The sequence below is a fragment of the Notamacropus eugenii genome, chromosome 2 (genome assembly GCF_028372415.1).
Source record: "Notamacropus eugenii isolate mMacEug1 chromosome 2, mMacEug1.pri_v2, whole genome shotgun sequence".
In the NCBI taxonomy this organism is placed as follows: Eukaryota; Metazoa; Chordata; class Mammalia; order Diprotodontia; family Macropodidae; genus Notamacropus; species Notamacropus eugenii.
The window spans coordinates 16,817,526-16,837,846 of NC_092873.1; the positions used below are offsets into that span (position 1 = coordinate 16,817,526).

Genomic DNA, 20,321 nt, shown 5'->3' on the forward strand with positions numbered 1-20,321 from the left:
AAGCATCGCCCAGTGAGACCGCCACCAGTCTGAAGGTCTAGAAACTTGTTGTGAAAGGTCAATACAAGTGAGCAGTGGGAAATGGCAGCCAAAGCCTTGTGGCCATGTCAAAGGCTCCAGTTTCCAGGGAGAAGGCCATAAGTCACTGCATGCCCAGCTCTGACCAGACAACATCAGGAGGAGGAAGATGCTCAGTCCTGGGAGCCACAACTTAAGAAGGTGATAGATGAGCTAGGGAAAGGGGTAGCAAGGATGGTGTCCCATGAGCATAAATGGAAGGAACTGGAGATTTGGAGCCTGGAGAGAAGACTTAGGTAATATGGTGCCTCTGTTCAAGTATTTGAAGAATTATCAGGTGGAACAGGGTTGGACCCAGAGGGCAGAATCTGGGGCATGTTGCCAAGAGGTCAGGTTAGACTTGATATTAGGAAAAAAGCTTCCTAATCATGAGAGCTGTTCAGAGTGTCACAGGCTGCCTTGGAGGTAGACTGCAGTGGGGTACAGGAGGGAGGGAGTTCCCCCTCACTGGAAATCTGGAGGACTCATCAGAGGCTAGGTTATAATGGGGACACCCTTCAGTTATAAGCCGGATGTCCCTTCAGCTCTACATTTTGTTAAAGTAGCATGCTGACATCCTCCCTTGGAGTCTTTACAGGAAAAAGAGTGGAATTCAGAGCTTCCAGTTTGTCTCCTTGGGCAAATCACTTACCCATCCAATATCTCATTTTGCTCATCTGTAAAACAAGGAGACAAGCTCCGAGGCCTCTCCCAGGCCTCCGGCTTTGGTCCTAGGATAAGAAGGTGGCATCAAGGTGGCCCTGGGGTGAAAATGGGCAGCCGGGGAGGCCTGCTGGGCATCTTTTTACCAAGTTCCACTGCCCTGAGACTTAAGCGCCTACTCTGCGTGGCGCCTCTTGTGCTGGGTGCATGCGCCTCGGACCCTTCTGGCCCCTGGCCCTGGGCACTCTCTGCGGCAGCTGGGCTAGCTGGCGACTCCTGGGCCGCAGGGTTCCTTCCCGCAGGCACCAAGGGGTCCGAGGGGGAGGGCCTGGGTGAGCTGCAGGCGTCCCTCTGCCTCGGTGCTCCCATCTCCACAATGGCGGGCCTCCGGACCTCAGTTCCCTCATCCGCAAGCCCACGGTGCTGGGCTGGAGGACGTCCAGGGTCCCTTCCCGCTGCAGCTTCTGGGCTCCATCTCCCGACGCCTCATCCCTAGCTTCCCGCTGACTGGGCGGCCCACAAGGGAGGGCGGGGTGGGGCGGGGCTTCTGGTTGCTATGGGCGTTGCTATGGAGCTCGGAGTCCGGGGCAGGCGGGCGGACGTTCACTTCCGGGAGGAGAGGCGCTAATAACCCGGAAGTGGTCGTGGGTGCGGCGCTGTTTAAAGATGGCGGCGGAGGAACCTCAGCAGCAGAAGCCGGAGCCGCTGGGAAGCGACTCGGAAGGTAGCGGCCGCGGGGGCGGAGGTGGGGGCCGGGAGCCCCCGGGGAGGGCGGGCGATGCGCGGCCCGGCCATTACGGAGGGGGCTGCGGCCGGGGGCCCTAGAGCGGAGCCGAGGCGCGCGGGCTCCATCGCTTCCCCCCCACGTACAGGGGAAGCAGCCGCCGCCTGAGACCCCCCCCACCCCCACCCCCGGCCTCGCGGGCGGGGGCGGAGGGGGAGGGGCGGCAGCGGGGCGCAGGCACGTGAGCGCGCCTGAGGGGCGAGCGCGCCTGCGCACGGCGCGGCCGAGGGGGAGGGGGGCGCGCCCAGTGCCAGACCGAGGCTGCCGCGGCCTCGCGACCGCCCCTCGCGCGCACCTGCGCCCACGCCCGCGCGCGCCTCCCTCCGGCTCCCGTAGGGCGGGGACGCTGGGCCAGGGGGCGGGGCCTCCTTCTCCACGCCCCGCCCCCTGGGCCCTCCCCCTCACACCCCCAAGGCGGACGCTCAGAGAATCTTGGATTTCCTCCCCCCGCGCCTCATCTCCCCGACCCCTCGCTTTCATCCGGCCCCTCCCCCATCCCATGACCTCACGGCTCCCCTTCTCCGCAGGGGTGCCGCCCGCGGCCCCCCGCACCCTCCATCCCTCTGGGTGGGTCCGGCCGGCTCGGGCTCTGGGGCACCGCCTCCCCCGGCCTGTGTGGGGGGCGCTCCCTGAGGCCCAGCCCCGCCGTCACCTGGAGCGGCCCTTGCCCCCGGAGGGGCGGAGATGACGAGTCAGCGGCGGGGCTGGGCCTCGAGCCCGGGATGGGCCCAGACCCGCTTCTGGGCCTGACCCAGGTGCCTGCGCAGAGCAGCGGCCGGCGGGCCTCCCATCTGCTCTTTCCTTCCCCCAGGAGTTAACTGTTTGGCCTACGATGAAGCCATCATGGCCCAGCAGGACCGAATTCAGCAAGAGGTGAGGGGAGGAGGGGCCCGGGGAGCCCCGAGGGCCGGCTTGGCCTGGTCTCCCCCGGGGAAGGACGGGGCCTTAGCGAGGCGGCCGCTTGCCCCGGTCGTTGTCCTGGGAGTTGGGGGGTCTGGAGTTGTGTGGGCGATCCCCCCAGCACGTCTTTGAGAGCTGGCCAGCTGCTGATCTGCGCGGGCCTAGGGACTGATCTTTCCAGGAGAATCCCAGGCTTGGAGGATGACAAGGAAGCATTTCTGAACCCGAGGCCCCCCTTGTTGTTCTTTGGGGCTTGGCTCCTTGGTCCCCGGATCACTTGTCCAGCCTTTGGTTTGGGGAGCAGCTCCTCTGGCCCTGCCTTCTGAGACTGGCCGAGGGATACAGGAGAACCAGGGCTTTTCTGAAAGCAGACCAAGGTCCTGCCAGGCGTCCACAGGCTCCTGTGCTCCTAGTTGGGGATTGGGGTGGACGCAGATATTTTCCTGGACCTGTCAAGTTGCTGCTCCTGTCCCTTCCTTCCCTCCTCCTTGCAGATTGCTGTTCAGAATCCACTGGTCTCCGAGCGCCTGGAGCTCTCTGTGCTTTACAAGGAGTATGCGGAAGATGACAATATCTATCAACAGAAGATCAAGGTCGGGGCTCCTAGACCCCCCTCCCCGCAGTAGGGGGATGAGGGAACCTTCTGATTCCACCTGAGAGCCGGGGCTTCTGAAAGTGGACGGGGAAAGGCCCTTTGTAGTATTTAGTGTTGGGTTCTACAGGTACTTAGTAGGAATTAGAGAAGAATTGGTTATTGAATCACTTTATAGGCCAGGAATTGACTTCTGCTATCACCTGGTGTGTGCAGAAGTCTCCTTTCAGCCCAGCCCTCTGGGGACTTGGCCCACCTTGTCCCAGGTACATCATTGGGGGTAGCCATGGCCTTTCTTCTCACGAGGCCAGAGTGGTTAGGGAGCCCCACATTCAAGTGCTGTTAGTGAGAACAGTTTCTGCCTCCATTTCTCCAACACCATTCCTTGCTAAAAGAACATCCCGTTTCTCCACTGATCCTTCTCTGTCCCGCCCATCTCGAAGTTCTCCGCAGGCCATGCCAGTGTACAGAAGGGAAAGCTGCCCATCTTCACCTTGGCCTTCAGTGCCTTCTCCATTATCTCCACAGGACCTACACAAAAAATACTCCTACATCCGAAAGACCAGGCCGGATGGCAACTGCTTCTACCGAGCCTTCGGGTTCTCCCACCTGGAGGCCCTTCTGGAAGACAGCAAGGAACTGCAGAGGTATGCCCCAGGGCATCTGCAGGGTCCCCTTTCCTGAAGCCCGTTGCAGGCCGAGCCCTCCGCAGTGAGCATGGCTGTCCCATCCTGTCCTGTCTTAGTCTTACAGAGCACTTCCTTGACAACAGCACTGGCAAGTAGGCAGTACAAACAGCCTCCTCACTTTGCAGTTAAAGAAACAGGCTTCAATTACAACTAGTCTGGGGCGCCATAGTCAGAGATGTCAAACTTAGGGGTCCCAGCTGGGGTGTCTTCACCTCAGATCCTAGTCGTCTTTCCATCTGCCCTTTGAGGAGCCCCCAACCCTTCTGGGCAGCCCGTGCCATCTCTGTCTCATTGGTGGCTCCCATTGGCCGCCTCTTTCCCCTTCCTCCTTTCAGTGGCTTTGCCTTCTTTCCGGCAGGTTCAAAGCCATCTCTGCCAAGAGCAAAGAGGACCTGGTGTCTCAGGGCTTCACCGAGTTCACAATTGAGGATTTCCACAACACGGTGAGCTGGACCCTCACACTGGTGAACTCAGATGGGGAGGCCTCGGGGCCAGGCGGGGTAACTGACAGCTGCCCTCTCCCTCCCTCTGGACAGTTCATGGACCTGATAGAGCAAGTGGAGAAGCAGACCTCTGTGGCTGAACTGCTGGCTTCCTTTAATGACCAGAGCACCTCAGACTACCTGGTGGTCTACCTACGACTGCTCACCTCAGGCTACCTGCAGCGAGAGAGCAAGTTCTTTGAACACTTCATTGAGGGGGGCCGGACCGTTAAGGAGTTTTGTCAGCAGGTGTGCAGCCCCTTCCCCCTGGCCTTCCTCCTTCATGATGCTCTCCCTGCTACCCCCTCAGCTCTCAGCTTGCTCTTCATCACACTGACTTTTACCTTGTCATTTTTCTTACCTGATTTTGGTCCTCTGATCTCCTGGATGTTAGTACTCCATCCAGTGGTGCCAATCACAGCTCACCTATTCATGAGGCATTGTACCCAAACACTTTATTTTCTGCTTCCTAACCAGGCAGGTCCAGGGAAGGGGCAGGTAGTGTGTTATTTGGCCTGAACCACTCCAAGTCAGTGGACATATGAGGATGGGCCCAAGAGTAGCTCAGGCTCCCCTCTCTCCCCCTCAGTTTCCCAAGAAGTGAGTGTGCCTGGGCAAGAGTGGAGGGGCAGCGGCCTGGCTGCGTCAGTGTTGGTTTTGCCCCAGTCACCTTTTTCCCTTCTTGCCCCTCCAGGAGGTGGAGCCCATGTGCAAGGAGAGTGACCACATCCACATCATCGCCCTGGCGCAGGCCCTCAATGTCTCCATCCAGGTGGAGTACATGGACCGCGGTGAGGGCGGCACCACCAACCCCCACGTCTTCCCGGAGGGCTCGGAGCCCAAGGTGTATCTACTGTACAGACCCGGACACTACGACATCCTTTACAAATAGGTGGGACAGCGCCCCGGGCCACCGCCCGCCAGTGCTGGGGCCAGTCCTGCCCTTCCCTCCCCTGCTAACAGGCGTTAGACATGTACAGAGGTTTTTTGTGGTTGTAAATGGTAATATTTCACTCCCTTTTCTCTCCCTGTCACCCATGACCTTGCGTGTTTTATTAAAGGGGATGCTGGTGGTGAGGCCACATGTGCGCGCCCGTGTATTGCTGCTGCGTGCGCGTGCCCTGGGTCTGGCTGCCTGGGCCCGGGGCCCCTTTCTTGCTCATAGGGCCCTTGGTCCAGGTCTAGCCAAGCCTTGGGGGTTGGGGGGAGTCCATCCCCCAGCAGCCAAACCCAGGAGGAGATGGTCTGTTAGGGCGGGGGGTGCTTCTTCCAAGGACCATCAAGCTGGGAGGTGACGGATCTCTCGATGCCACAGCCCCTTCCCCCGGGTCTGTGGGGTCTCTAACCCTAACTAACTGTGCTTCCACATGGTGGTCTGCCCGCCCTGGTGCTGACCCAGGCTGTGCCCAGGCTCAGTCCCCGCCAGATGCTTGGCCCTGCAGATGGAGGGCCAGGCCCCCTGCTGCCTCTGCTCCCCCTTCTGCTGCTGCTCCTGTCCCGGTGCCTGCCTTGGTCTTGCTTCTTAGAAGGTTGGCTTATTCTTAGCTCTGCCCCCAGCAGAGGGCACTGCCATTCTGTAGCAGCATGGTGCAACCCCTTCCTCTCTGCCCTGGCTGCTGGGGTAGCAGGGTGGCCCTCCCTGGGCCCCACAGACTGCAGCAGCTTCTCCTGGGGCTTCACCATCACCCTGGGTGGACATCTCACCTCCAAGAGGCTGCCTGGTCCCGATGGCCCAAGCTGCCCCCCAGCTCCCCACGCTCTTGCCTTCCCTCACCTCCCTTCCCCCTGCTTTGGCTCGCTGGGTCTCTACCAGTGTTTCTCTGCTCTCTTCTGAGTTCTCCATTTCTTCCAGCAAGGGGAAGAGTGGGTGGGTGTCCCTCTCCCCAGCCCCCAAAGCGCCATCCGAGCCACAGAAAACCACCCCCTCCCCCAAAGAATTAATGATTTGTCTGTCTCCTCTTAGGCTGTGAGCCCCCCAAGGGCAGGGAGTGTGGCTGTGTGTTCTGTGCAACTGTATCGCGCCTCAATAAATGTGAACTAATTGTTGGCAAACAGGCAGCGGCCCCCCTTTCCTGCTGCCTCCCTTGGGGGGAGGGCCAGCGGAGGGGCAGATCGGTCAAGCGGGTGCCTAGTCAGCCCTTGGCCAGAGGCTCCTCTCTTTGGTCCTGTGGATGGGGGCAGGAGGGATGCCCCCCCGAGTACGTGAATAAGCTCAGGACCCCCCAAGTTCCTGACCTTCCCCCCACTTCCACGGCCTTGAGCCTTCCTGTGTGCCATTCAGCAAGCTCTGGGACTAGTACTGAGCAGAAGGCTTTATTGAATAGTGTTATGAGACCCTCGTTCCTTTGGGAGCCTCATGGGAAAGGGGGGTCCTGGGTTAGGGTGAACAGTCTCATTCTCAGAGCTGGGAGTGCAGCCCCAGGGGAGGATCTGGAGAGAGAGCCAAAATGTCAGCCGAGGCCCCCTTGTGCCTCCCCACCCTTGTTCCCCTGCAGGCCCCAGCCCTGACCTGGGAGGGGGAGGTTGAGCTAGCAGCCCTGTCTGCCTCTGTTGGGGAAAGGGGCAGGGTTAGCTGGGGCCTGGGAGGAGGAGGAGGGTTAGTGCCCTGGGCAGCACACTGGGACCTTTCTTACCAGTCTTGGGGAGTGGGAAGGGGCAGCATCAGGCTGGAAGGCAGAGTGAAGACCAGGCACGAGGATTAGCCCCCCGGGGCCCTCCCCTTGGTGGAGGGTCCTCCCCCAATTGTGCCCCCTCCCGCAGGCTCCAGAGGACCATTCAGGAGGGATGCACCCTAAGGGTACTGGGTAGTTTGGGGGCAGACACCTACCCACAGGGAAGAAGTGAGGCAGCCGCGTGCGGTATATCTCCTCGTCCTTTTCCAGGAATACACAGATGAGCAGGCGATCCACCTGAGATCAGGGAAGGGTCTGGGTGCTCAGGAGGACCCCCTCCCCCCTCCCTTTCTGGCCAGTCTCGAATGTCAAAGGTTTGCAGGGGATGAGGTGGAGCCAGGGTGGAGGAGCTCCCCCTGAACCCCCTACCTTGTCCTTGTGCTCCTCCAGCCATTCTCTGAGGGTGCCCAGGACCACCTCTGCTGCAGCCTCATTGGGATAACCTATGGGAGTCCAGAACAGCTGGAGCATCAGCATCTCCCCCACCCCCCACCCTGCCCACCCTTCCTCTGGCCACAGCCATACTCACCAAAGACCCCAGTGGAGATGCAAGGGAAGGCCTGGGAGACAAACACAGCTGTTAGCTGGGACTCCTGCCCCTGCCCCCCAAATACACAGCCTGGGCCCGGGACCCTCACCACTGATCGAAGGCGGTTCTCAAGGGCCAGCTGCAGGCTGTTCAGGTAGCAGTTGCGCAGCTCCTGGACCTGGCTGGGGCTGGGGTCTCCCTGAGCAATGGGCCCCACTGTATGGATGACATCTGTGGGGAACAAGAGCCAAGGCTTCCCTCAGGGTGGAGCCCTGCTGTCTGTTACCTCTGCCCTAGCCTGGCACCCCTGCCTATTCCCAGAGTGGCCCAGGACACGACACCAGGGACATTTGGGCCATTGGCATTCATACACATGCACTACTGGGTTGACCGTGGCCCGGTCACGTCCTTTCTGATATCTGCATCCTCAGACCCCCATCCCTGCCTGGCACTGCCTTCCCTGTGCCCAAGGGGAGCCCAGGAAAACTCACCAGCTGACCTGGCACAATTAACATGGGGAATGAAGCACCTAGCCCATCACCTGGCTGATGGGAGGCATGCAACCCTCCCATCCATGTGGGCACAGACCACATGAGGCATGGTAGAGGAATGCGGGCACAGCACCCAATCCAGACAGATTTTCTCTGTGTCTGTCTCTCACCTCTGCTCAGAAAAACCAGGAAGCCTTCCCCATCTCACCTAGGGCTTGTGGCATGAGGTCCTGACAGGGTCTGGAGGTTGGGGGCAGTGCCCAGCAAGGGGCCTGTCAGAGGCAACCCTGACATCCATCCAGGCTGGTGGGCTCAGGGTACAATCACCCATGAGGAGGCAGAAGGCCTGAGTGGCTGTGACCCCCCAGATCCAAGACTGGATGTGATGCCACAGGAGATGCTTGGCAGGCATGTGCCATGCCCAGAAGTTTTTTTTTTTTGGTTGTGACCGTTACTTTTGCCATGGGGACAGGTAGAACAGGTGGCTGGCAGTCCCAAGACCTGGTCCAGGGGTGTGTCCCTGGGCTTTGCCCCCTCCCCCCAGGCTCCCAAGCCTTCTCTGGTCTAGGGCTGAGGATGAGGGTCATCTTCCCTCCCACCCACCCTCAGGCTGCAGGGACAGGTAGACATACACTTGGCTGGCAGGCGGTAGCCCCCAGTAATCTTGGCTTTGCCAGTCTCACAGCTGTGCAGAGTGCGGCACTCCTCGGTCAGCAGGTGACCTGCGGCTCGGTGGATACAGCCATCCACTGTGGGGGAAGCACATCAGGGACCCCTGAGCTCCAGCCCTCTCCCCCACACCTGGCTGGGCCCTTTGTCCATAAAACTCTGTAGGACCATGTCAGTGTGCATGGGAAGGGAGCCAGCCGTGATGGTCCTGGGGAAATGGGGATCTGGGCTACACTCTGCCACTGACTGCCAAAGTCACCGTTTCTCTGGGCCTGTTTTCCTTTCTGTAAAATGTCCACTAAATAGTCTCTCAAAGGTCTCTTCTAGCTTTGATGTTCCAGGTTCTATGTTCTAAGGGCCCTCCCAGCCCTGATGGTCAGTTATATTGTTCGAAGCTCCCCCCCGTTGCACCCCACCCCCCACCCCCCACCTAGCCATGACCTTCCATGTTCTAGGTTTGAAGGTTCCCTCAGCTCAATTCTTTCTGTTCTAAGGTTTTCTCCTGGCTTGGCCATGCTATCTCTGAGTCAGTGGCTCTGCGCCAAGGCCAGTGAGTCCCTAGCAGGGGGTTGGGGGAGCCCCTGTCTGGCCTCCTCCCTCCCATCCGTCTCCCTGACAGACATGTAACCAGTGGGGCAGCCTCCCTCCCTCTCCCTCATGGGACCCCCACGCCCAGTCTCAGGCTGCCCCCTTCCCTGCCCCTTTCTCATCTGTCTGGATATTAAAACTTTGGCAGCTTTCCCAGGGCGACAGGGAGGAGGGGAGAAAAGGGGATCTGTGTGTGGAGGGGACCATCCCCTGTCCCCACCCCGGCCGGCTCCCCTTCTCACAGTCCTGGCTCGTCTCTACTCCTGGACAGTAAAAGGAGCTGCCAAGAGCATCAAACCCACCCCCTTTCTTTTACAGATGGGGAAACTGAGGCCCAGAGAAGGGAAGAGACCTGAACAAGATCACCCAAGTATCAGATGCCACAGACAGGGCCAGGCCTTCCCCCCCCCATGATGGACAGGAACATTATTACTACTAAGAACACTAAAAACAGCCCCATTTTCTCCTGCCCCTCAGGCTTACACGAGGAAGGGAATGATCAGCTCTTACCCTCATTTGACAGAGAAGGAAACTGAGGCTCAGAGACTGGGGAGCCCGAAAGGGAGGTGTCTGTGGCTAGGCCAGACTGCCCTCCAGTTGAATACAGTGGATCAAGAGTGAGGACCTGGGTTCGGGTCCCGGTTCTGGCTTTCATAGGACCTGTCTGAGCTAGGGCAAGCCATTTGCCACGCCCGGCATCTTTTCTCCTTCCTCGTCAGTCCAGCCTCTTCCTTTTACAGATGAGGAAACTGAGTCAGGGAAGGGGAAGTCAGAGGTGATCCTTTGGCTCTCGAGCTGGTGCTTGCTTCTGGACCTTGCCTCGCCCCCCCAGTTCTCCCCAGAAGGGCCCATGGTCCAAGGTATGCTTCCTTCTGCACCCACATTCCACTGCCTCTCCCAAGAGGGTAGGCTTCGGTCCTTCCTTAGTTTCCTCTATACAGAGAAGGGGCTAAGGTGGGATGGATGACCTTCAAGATGCCCTACAGTCCATGGCAACCATGACCTTGACCATTCCTCTCCCCCAGCCTGGGTCACGAAAGGGCTGCCAGGGGGCTGAGAACACTGGGCAGAAGAGGCTGCCCATTCCCCATTGATCGGCTGCTCTATCATTCCCTCATTCTTGGTCTATGTGCCAATCCAAGAGACAATATTTCACCCTCAGACACAGCTTCTTTCCTCAGCGCAAGGTGCCAGGAATGTAGGTGCAGCACAGTGGCCTTCCTCTGTTCGGGCTGGCTGCCTGGCTTCTCAGCCTACCCCCTGCCCCCAAGTCTATTCCTGGGGTCTTTACCAGTATGTGTGAGGAGGTGGAGGCCCAGGAAGGGCCCTGAGCAAGAATCAGAGGCAGAATGGGAACCCAGGTCCTCTGACTCCAGGGTGCAAGGAGCTGCCTTCAAGGAACTTACAATCTGAGGCCAAACAGACAAGAAGGCAGAAGCAGAGACCATAGGAGAGGGGGGACCGGCATCTCCATGGGTTTGCCCATTGTCTCACCACCACCCTTCTACCCCTATTTTACAGATAAAGAAGCAGTCTCAGCGGAAAGGCTTTGTGGGAGGCCACAGGCGTTGCGAGGGGCCAGGGCATTTGTAAAACGCATAGCCTGGCATAGGTTAAGTGCTTAAAATAAACGCTCATGGACTCAACCCCAAGGAAGGATATGAACTCTGGACTCTGGCTCTGGGAAGCCAGAGATGATGAGATGAGGCTTCCACAGAGCTCCGGGCCCAGGACCCCAGTGGGGCTACAAAGCATGTAAGACGATGACTGAGCACTAGGTGGCGCCGCAGATAAAGCCAGGTTCAGACGCCCAGACAAGCTGTGTGACCAGGCAAGTCGCTGAACCACTGCCTCAGTTTCTCCATCTGTAAAACTGGGGGTAATAACAGCACGTACCCCTCAGGATCAAATAAGATGTGAAGCACTTTGCAAACCTTTCATCACAACAACAGTGATTGATTCATTAGTCTTGTAAACGTTTCCTGATTGATCTATCCACTGGCTAACGAGCCCTAAGAGAAGAAAGGGATGTGGGAAAAAATGAGATACGGTCTTTTTCCAGAGAGAGAAACTGAGGCATGCAGGAGGATGGGGGGCAGCAGGGAGAAAAGGGTGGGAGCCCTGGAGAGCGACGGGGGTGGAGTGGGTCATCCCCATGCCAGGCTCCCCTCCCTGCCCTACCCCACCTGGCCAAGGGGGGCTGGTGCTGGGGAGTTGGTCTAGCATTCAAGGCCTTTCACGATCTGGATCTTAGGGCCCTTCGAGCCTGGAGTGTCTGAGCTGGAGTATTCAGAAGCCAAGATCTGAGCCTTTGACTCGGTTTCCCCTCTCCATCTCTCCCCCTGATGCACTATCAGTTTGCCCCCTGCCCCATGAGGAATCCCACAGGAGCCTGGCCTCTGCCTCCTGGAAGCCAGGAGCTCATTAAGCTGCCAAATGAGGATCAGCCTCGTTAGCTGGGCTTTCTTTAATTGGAGCTGGGCTCTTCTGCTTGTTTATCCAACAGGCAGCCTGGGCCCCAGGAAGATGCGGAGGGGGGACCCCCGGGACCCTGAGCCCTGAAAAACAACACCTCCTGCCTAGGAGTCCTGATTTACCAATGCTGAGTCTGGGCAGCAAGGGCTCCCAGAGCCAGAGGGCCACCTGCTAAGGCCCAGAGGTTACCAGTGTGGATCATGGGCAGCACCTGAACCCAGGGCTTCCAGGCTCTGATGGGGGGCTCTCCCCCAGCCCACCAGACTGGGAAGGAGAAATGCAAGCAGAGAACACATTCCCCCTCTTAGCCTCCAGGGGTTTCTGGGAGGCTGATGGCACTGGGGGCACTGTGCCAGGGCCAGCCCAAGAGTTCTGGCCAGAGCCTGGGGAGAGAGAGAGCCTGCAGTCCTGCTTGAGGGTCCCAGACCCCCACACCCTCCATCAGGGGCAGCAGCACGGCCATCCTCTCTGCCTGCCTCCCTCCTCCCTCCTGCTGTTTTCTTTCTTCCCTTGGAGGGGCCTTTCTGGCCTTGCACAGGCAGCAACTGGGAGAGGGGACCAGGCGGCTGGCAGCCCAGGGGCTAGGCAGCAGTCTCTGGATGGACCTGAGGGGGCCCACCCCCTGCTAGGGAGCTCTCAGCTCACAGTACACTTGGGAGCTGGATGCCTGGGGGTCTGCCCTGGGCTCGAGGCCGCTTTCCTGGACGTGCCAGGCTCTGTTCTCTATGTCTATGGGGAGAAACCTGTTTGGGGGAGCAGTCTGTCTGCAGGATCCTGGGAAAACCCCAGCTCCAGTGCTTGCTGAGTGACCTTGGACAAGTCACTTCCCCTTCCTGAGTCTCAGTCTGCCCCGTATGAAATAGGCGCAATGATGCGACCTCACCAGATGTGGGAGCACAAACAAGGGCAATTGCTGTCCTGATGGCTGTTCTGGCCCCCAGGCCAGAGGAGGGGCATCAGCGAGGTGGGTGCGGGGCCTGTCAGGGTTGGGCAATACTGAGAGAGGGGCTGCCTGGAAGAGGAGGCCTCTGAGGTCCTGGGGCCAGGTGGGCCTCAGGCTTCCAGCTGGCACAGCCAGCAGCCTGTCACCACAGAAACTGGTGCTCTGCATCTGGGAAGGCTTGAACATGGCTGGATTGAGGGTGCCTGACCTCCTCTGGCCTGTCCAGCACTCTGGACCCAGGCCAGGCCATGAGAGGACTGACCTTCAAGGCCCCCCATGTCCTGTCCCCACCTTATTTACAGCAAAGGCCTCTGTAGACCTCCATCCCTGGGGGCTGAGATGGCATCTGGTTCAGCCCACTTTGTGGACTGGAAGACTAAGACCCAGCAGGCAAGGGGGAGGGGCTGCTTGGGTCTTAGTGGCCCCAGGTGTGGGAGGCAGGTGAGGCAGATGCTCTATCCCCACAACTCCTCCGGGGTGGGGCTCACGGTTCTCTGCAGCTCTCCCAGCAGGGAGCCCCTGGGGCCTTGGCCCTGGCACTGCCCCCAGGCCGGCTGCAGCTCTTGGCTGGGCTCCACCCTACCCAGCGGAAGAGGAAGGAGCACAGAGATAATGTGTATTTAACAGACTTAATGTTTCCTGCTGTGGTTGGGAGGATGGCGAGACGGCTGCGAGATAGGGCTTTTGGGGCTGACCAGGGGTCAGTCCAGCCCTGTGTCCTCTGCCTCACCCTGCTCTTGCTTTGGTCATGCCTGCACACCACCCTTACAGGGTATCCTGGGGCTGGGACTTAGAAGTAGTGAGCTCCCCATCACTGGCCATGTTCAAGAAGAGGTATATTGACTTGCAATCCGCTTGCTGATCTCTGAGGCTGCTTACAATCAGGGGCCTGGGAATATGCACTGTGCCAGCGGTCTGTGAGTAGCTACACAGGAGCAGATGAGGCAGGGGGCCCTGGGTTCCCAGGGCTTAAGCAAGAATTTCCCCTACAACTACCTCCCCAAGAAAGGGTCATCTGGCTCCTTGCAGACCTGGAGTGATGGGGAGCTCACTACCTGATGGAGCATCCTGCTCCACTTTGGGACAGAAGTCTTTCCTGACTTCCAGCCTCAGTGGGCCTCTTTGTCACTCCCCTTGGGGCTCCTGGCTCTACCTTCCACAGGTCAGCCCTGCAAATGCCAGTAAGACCTGGCCCTAAGGCTGCGATCCCCTCGACAGGACTGGGGGAAGATAAGGCAGCTTTGGGCTAACTGGTAGCTACAGTTCATTCTACTAGAGAAAATGGGGTGTCTGGGGGAATTGGTGCAAAAAGCAGATGCTGTCCTGCCCATTGAACAGAGGAGGAAGCCAAGGTCTCAGCACCTTTCAGCAACCTGCACAAAATCACCCAGCTAGCATGAGAGGAAGGATTTGAACCTGGGCCTCTCCTGACTTCTGTCCATGGTTTCTCTCCATGAGGATTCTTAGCCTCCCTGGTGAGTGTCCCTGACAGAGGAGAAGAGATGGGGGACCCTGAGGCATGGTGGAGGTGAGGGGATGCTGGCAGGATCTGGGAGGGACCTCGGAGATCACAGAGGCTAACCCCCTCATTTTATAGATGGGGAAACCAAATCCCAGAATGTAAACCTATGTCTCCTTAGGCCAAATCTGCCAAACCTGCAGGGCCTTGGGTTCGATGTCAGGGCAACAAGATGAAAAACTCCTGCCCTCCTCCACGAGGCAGGAGGTGATGGGTCCTAGAAGCAGATTTTAGAGATGGAAGGAACTTTAGGCTCCATCCAACCCAGTCCTGAGGGTCAGAGAGAATCAAGGCAGTAGAAGAGGCAGGGCCTGAAGTCACAGTATTGGTTCCCAAAAGTCGTCAGTCATTAGGAAGGCAAATGGGGAAGAAGAAGGGCCCAAAGGACCTGTGTTCAAATCTTGCCTCGGACACCTTAGAGCTGTGTGACCATGGGCGACTCCCTTGGCCTCTTCCTTCTCTGGGCCTCAACTGACTTCTCCCTAAAATGGGCTGATAACTTCTAGAACAGCTCCCTCGAGACACCTTCTGTGAAAAGGGCTACCGGAACGCTGCCCCCTCCCTGACCCACTGGCCTCCCTCCCCAGCCAAGGATCTCTCAGGGAGGGGCCACCCCCAGCCTCCAAGAACCATCAGGAGCTCCTCTGGGAGCAGTTTAATAGCAGCACTTTAAGGGGTTGATGGTGGATATTTAGACCACTGTAATATTCATGAAGGGAAGATTAAATATTTAAATTTATTCAGCAATAAAAAAAAAACCCTCAGTGGGATAGCGTTTTTCATGTTAAGCAAACAAGCAAACAGGGGCTAATTAATTATTGAAGGAAATGTCTTGGTATTGGCCTGAGTGGGGCTGGGCAGGGCTCCTGCTTGGGGGGCCTGGCCCCCCTAGGCTGGGCCGACCTCACTTTGTGGGTATGTGATCTGTCCTCTCCACTTCTCCCTCTACCTGGAGTATCTCAAATACTCCCAGGGGCATCCCTCCCGCTCCCCTGCCCCTCAGTAGGGTCGTAGGGGCCTTTGGGCCTTTCTTTCTGGCCCTGTCCTCCAGGACACAGGCTTCCGAGGGGGAAAAAGCCTCAGTCCCCTCCAGCCCAGCCCTAATTAGGAGCCCCAGGGCAGGGGAGCTCACTACCTGCTAGGGTCAGCTAGGGTTCTCACCCCCAAGCCTACCATGCCTTCTCTGCTGCCTTCCCTCCCCAAACTTGGCTCTGCCCTCTGAGGCCAAGCAGACTGGGTCTGATCCCTCATGGCACCGACCTCCCCTTCGGATACCAGATGCCAGAACATGATCCACAGGGGGACAATTTTCTGGCTAACTAATCCTCCTTGGGTCCTGGGACCGATTCTCATCTGGACTTGGACCACATTTGACAGATGAGGCGGGCCAGGTGATCATGCAAGGTGAGTCACGGGGCCAGAATTCTACCTCTATTTTAAAGAGTAAATGAGATTCAGAGAGCAGCAGAGGCTGTGTCCACCTGGTCCCCAGGCGAGTGACCAGACCTACTCCCCCTCCCCAGCTTTTCCTTAGGCCCCTTACGCACTGATTCTACCAGTTGGGGGGCTTGGGGAAATCCCTTGAATTGCACAGTATTTTATGGCTTACAAGCCCTTTACAAACATCATCTTGTCTGAATCTCTCAGTAACCTTGGGGGATGGGCACGGTAATGATGCCCATTTTACAGACGTAGGCACTGAGGCTGGGGTGAAGTGGACTAGCCAGAATCACATGGAACTCAAATCTCCTGCCCTCCAAGTCTACACATAGTCCATTGATGAAGAGGCTGCTGGGTCATGTCTAGGGAAGGAATGCTCCCCCAAGGACTGTGTAACTGTTATGTCAGGACCATGACCCTCCCAGAAGGGACAGCTCCTCCCACAATGACTGCTAGCAGCTACCCTGGGAGACTTAACTAGGGCAGGTAATCAGAGCTTTGCTACAGGGTGCTAAATTTCAAGGGTACTGAAAGCAGAGGTCATGGTTCAGTCAAACAGAAGCCCAGCTTAATACCTGCTTAGCAGGAATAATTAGTCTAAATATGAAGCTGGACTAGGGGAGCTCCTCCCCCATCCTACACATGTTCTGGGTGTGGCAATGCCTGCCCTCCTCCTTTGGAAGCCTGGGTGTCCTGCCCTGGCCAGCCAGAGGGTTAGAACTTGTCCTCAGGTACCTGACAGTCTAGCAGGGAGACTATATGGACATAGAAAAATACGGGAAAATAAAAAACCAAGGTGATTTGGGGAGGGGAAGCTCCCGCCCTCTTCTGCCAAGTCTGGTCTACCACCCCTCTCCTCACCAGGCCACCCCCTTCTGCAGCCCCCCTAAGAGGGTCTCTGCGCCCCTTCCGTGTCCACTCAGCCCCCAAAATGCAGCCTCCACCTCTTTGGGCTTCCCCTGGTGCCCAGGCTGCGTGGATCTGGGGGAGAAGAGAGACCCTCCCAAACCAGGAGGCAAAAAGGGAGGCCAGTGTCTGTCTGGGAATGACCTCTATCCTCAACCCCTGGGGAGCTGCATGGACATGCCCAAGAGAAGCAGGGGAGGGAGTCCCGACTCTGGCAGGCAGAATGCCTGCATCCTTCCTGACTCTATGGGCACCAGCAAGGCCAGGCCCTTCCGTGGGCCTCAGTTTGCCCATCACAAAAATGGGAATCATGCAAATTCCAGTTCAGCAAACCTTTATTAAAGGCCTACTGTGTGCGTGACACCCGCTGAGGGCTCTAGGTATATGAGAAGGGATAAGGCCCCAGGTTCTGCTCCAAGGAGCCCCAGCTATAAGGTCACCTGCTGAGGAACTTGGAACAGTCTCCCTGAGGCTCTCCCTGCCTGGGCAGCTGGAAGGGAGGGCAGGTGGCCAGGAGGCAGGGGGTGAGGTTGGTGAGGATGGGACCTGGAGACAGGGAGGGACTGGCCAGGTGAGAGCTCCTGCCTTCATGGGCTCTCTTCACAACAGACTGAGAAGAGATGCCAAGACCCTGGCCACCCTTTGGGGGACATCTGCCCAGTTCTGCCCACAGACCTTCTGTGCAGGCTCAGGGGAGCTGGGGTGTCACCCCTCACTTTGGGGGGACTTTGACCACCACACCCCAGGCCTTGGTGTCATTCATCTGTTAAATGGAGGGGTTGGGCCATATGATCTCAAAGGTTCCTCCCAGCCCTGATATCCCATGTTCTAAGGCCCCTCTCAGCCCTGACATTCAATGTTGAAAGATCCCTCTCAGCCCTGACATTCTACATTAAGGTCCTTCCTGGTTCAGGGGCCCAGCCAGCTTTAACAGACTATGTTCTTCAGTCCCTTCTAGGCATAAATCTATAGTCCTGTGTTCTGTGCTCTAAGGCTGCTCAGGGATCCCCTCTGCTGTGCTAAACCTTAAGTTCTGCCCCGGGGCCTCAGATCAGGGGGCTCCAGTCTAGAGTCCACTGCCCACTGCAGACACAGTTCTCTTCCTGTCCTGGGCCTGGCGGTTAGGGTCCCCGGCCACATTCCCAGCAGGAGCCTACAGCCCCTCTGTGCCACTCTGCGAGGGCTTGTACCCCTCAGGGTCCTGCCAGGCAATATGCCCAATGCTGCCCAGTGCCAAGCAGGGGGTGGGCGAGCAGGCTTCCCCCCAGCTGGGGAGAAGATGGATAGGCTGGGGCTCCAGCTCTGTGATTTGAAATTCATTATTGAGTGAGAGCAGCTCCTTAAATGGGGATTTAAAAACATTAAGGCTTCATTATGGATATGACGGCCGGGCCCCATTCATCATGCAAAAATCACTCCCGTTATTAAAAAGAACCTCGTGGCAGCTGCTGATGCCCACCTGACGGTGTGGCACCCGCTGGGGGACTCAGGTGGGCCAGCCTCCTCAGGGAGCCTCCCTAGCTCGGAACAAGTGGGGAGGCCAGAGCATGGGGTGTAGCGAGGCCTGGGTGTGGAGCAAGGATGTAGCCGATCTCTGAAGGCAGCCCAACTTCCCTCAAGATTCACCTAAACCCAGCCTTCCACACGAAGCCCCTGCCTAGGCAGTGACTAGTGCTGCTCCTAACTGTAGCTTGTTTCCAGGCATTTGCTAGTGTGTTGTTTGCGTATTGTTGGGTGGGTCCTCCTTGAGGGTGGGAGGGACTATCTTTTGTCTCTTTTGGTACCCCTTGTGCCTGGCACACAGACAGGGGCTTCTAAATGTTTACTGACCAAGTGAATGTGTGACCATGGCATGCCTCAGTTTCTACATCTGTAAAATGGGGGAGGGGCTGGATTTCATGACTTTTGAGGTCCTTCCAGCTGTAAGTTCCTTTACTTCTGGGCTCCCTCTATAGGAGCAAAGTGCTCCTCACATTTCCCTGAAGCACTTTGTAAGCCAAACACTGGCCTGATCGCACATCCCCTCCTATTTCCCTTAGCTAGAAAGACAGTGTGGTGGAGTGGTTAATTCTCAAAGGGCTTCTTGGCCTCTAGGAAGGAGGGGGCATAGACTAGCTCCTAGGAGCACCCATTTTAGAAATGGAAAGAAGCTGAGGCTGCATCTGGTCTAGCCTCTTCACTTTGAAGAAGATACTGAGGATCAGAGAAGGCCACGTACGTACCAGCATGGGATTGGATTACAAGAGTGCTTCCAACAAAGTCTTCTGGAAAATAGGAGGAGGAAGAAGCTATTACTGCTCCTATTTTACAGATGAGGAAACTGAGGCAGGCAGGCGTGAAGTGACTCACCCAGGATCACACAGCTATTACGTGTCTGAGGCTGAATTTGAACTCAGGTCTTCTAGATTCCAGACCCAGTGCTCTATCTATTCTACCTGGTCTATTCTCCGTTAGACTACAAGCACCTTGAGGTGCTTGTCCTTTCCGACCTTGGGATCCTGAGCAGGGAGTCACGCTGGCTCCCCCCTCCCCTGCTAGTTCCCTCTGCCCTCAGCAATCCTCTGGAATCTTCTAGCATGATGAGCAGCAGATCAAGGGATGAGGGGAGGCTTGGGGGGCTGGGAGGGAAGGAGGCCCTCTGCTTGGGAGAGCCTGCCTGGTGACAGCCAGCTTGGACTCCGGGAGCAGCAGCTGGGTCTGTGAGGGCCAGGTCTGGGGACCGTGATGGCAGCGGCGTGCAGACTGAGGCCCCCCTGGGATCCCCCTCGTGCTAATCTCAACGGCCAGAGGTGGCAGCAATAAGGGATTAGCTGGGCCTGGCTGATGGGGTGATAGCGGCTCAGAGAGGGCACTGGGGGCAACGGAAGGATCGGAAAATGAAATGAGCAGAAGCCACAGCTTGAATACATACTGGCCCCCAGAGTTAATCCTCACAGGCAGTGGGGGAATGTGGGGGAGGCGGGGAGAGAGAGAGGGAAAGAAGGGGGAGGGGGAGAGAGAGAAAGAATGACAAAGGAGGAGAAGAGAGACAGAAAATGAGACAGGGGGGAAGGAGCTATGTGTGACATGTGAGTCTGGGGTAGGGGAGGGAGGCCTAGGGTGTGGGGAGGGTCTTCAGAGGGAGGAAAAGGCTACACTCTCCTGGGTGGGATAATGTCTTGGATCTGTACCTGCATCAGTGTAAGAAGACTCCCAACATGGAAATTTCCTTTACTAATACAGCTCCTGGGCCCCTAGTCTTAGAGCTGCTTGGGGGCACTGAGAGATTAAGGGCCTGGTGCCACAAGGCTCCTTTGGGTGTGTGCATGTATACAGGCTGGGCACACCATAGATGCCTCATAGATGCTCCCTGACTGCCTGAGCCACTTAAAGGTTGGGAGGAACGTTAAGAGAACGGCCATCAGGCTGGATGATGGTAGGATGATGCCCGGCCACCAGGTGCTGTGGGTTACAAGGGAGCCAACACTGGCCATCCCCTGAGCATCCCTGCTCTGCACCCCAAGAACCCGCTCGCTGATAGCCAAGGCCCAGGCAGAGAAGGAGCTGACCTGGAAAAGCTGGGGATCAAACTGAGGCAAGCTGAGGGGAGGCTCATTTGTTGACTCTACTCTTAAGGAAAACCCTAAGCCCCAGACCTGTACCCCTGAGCAGCCTGACTTCTCTGGAAATGAAACATGAGCCTAGGGGCAGCGGGCAGGGCCCGGGGCATTGCTCACTGCAGTGTTCCTAGCCTGCTCCTGGCTTGTGACAGGCACCATGGCTTCTCAAAGCCCCAGCCTGAGCCCCTGGGACCCCTCCACTGTTTCTGTCCCTTTCCCCTGTAGGCTCCACCTCCTGGTGTCCTTCAAGGCTCAGTGACAATCCCATCTTCTGCAAGACACCTTTCCTTCAGAAATGCCCTCCAGTCTCTCTGGTCTATTGT

The 20,321-nt window shown here is 57.7% G+C and overlaps 2 protein-coding genes across 5 annotated transcripts in view; one reads left to right on the forward strand and one right to left on the reverse strand.

Moving 5' to 3' along the window:
* The first annotated feature begins 1,266 nt into the window (after positions 1–1,266).
* On the forward strand, positions 1,267–6,219 carry OTUB1 (OTU deubiquitinase, ubiquitin aldehyde binding 1). Its single transcript, XM_072638946.1, has 7 exons — positions 1,267–1,444; positions 2,316–2,377; positions 2,899–2,997; positions 3,525–3,643; positions 4,044–4,128; positions 4,222–4,416; positions 4,862–6,219. Exons 1-7 carry the CDS (start codon positions 1,387–1,389, stop codon positions 5,057–5,059), a joined length of 816 nt encoding a protein of 271 aa, XP_072495047.1. The 5' UTR covers positions 1,267–1,386; the 3' UTR covers positions 5,060–6,219.
* A 242-nt stretch (positions 6,220–6,461) lies between these two features.
* The window catches only part of MACROD1 (mono-ADP ribosylhydrolase 1), a 211,393-nt gene continuing 197,533 nt past the window's right edge, over positions 6,462–20,321 (reverse strand). For 2 of the 4 annotated variants that reach the window (XM_072638942.1, XM_072638941.1), the window contains exons 5-11: positions 8,492–8,608; positions 7,478–7,599; positions 7,369–7,399; positions 7,209–7,282; positions 6,995–7,076; positions 6,801–6,833; positions 6,462–6,597 (exon numbers count right to left, since the gene is read on the reverse strand). In XM_072638942.1, the coding sequence (XP_072495043.1) occupies positions 6,829–6,833; positions 6,995–7,076; positions 7,209–7,282; positions 7,369–7,399; positions 7,478–7,599; positions 8,492–8,608 (431 nt within the window). In that variant the 3' untranslated portion in view covers positions 6,462–6,597; positions 6,801–6,828. The remainder of the gene's footprint in view (positions 6,598–6,800; positions 6,834–6,994; positions 7,077–7,208; positions 7,283–7,368; positions 7,400–7,477; positions 7,600–8,491; positions 8,609–20,321) is intronic. The other 2 variants (XM_072638940.1, XM_072638943.1) reach the window with 1 other exon arrangement.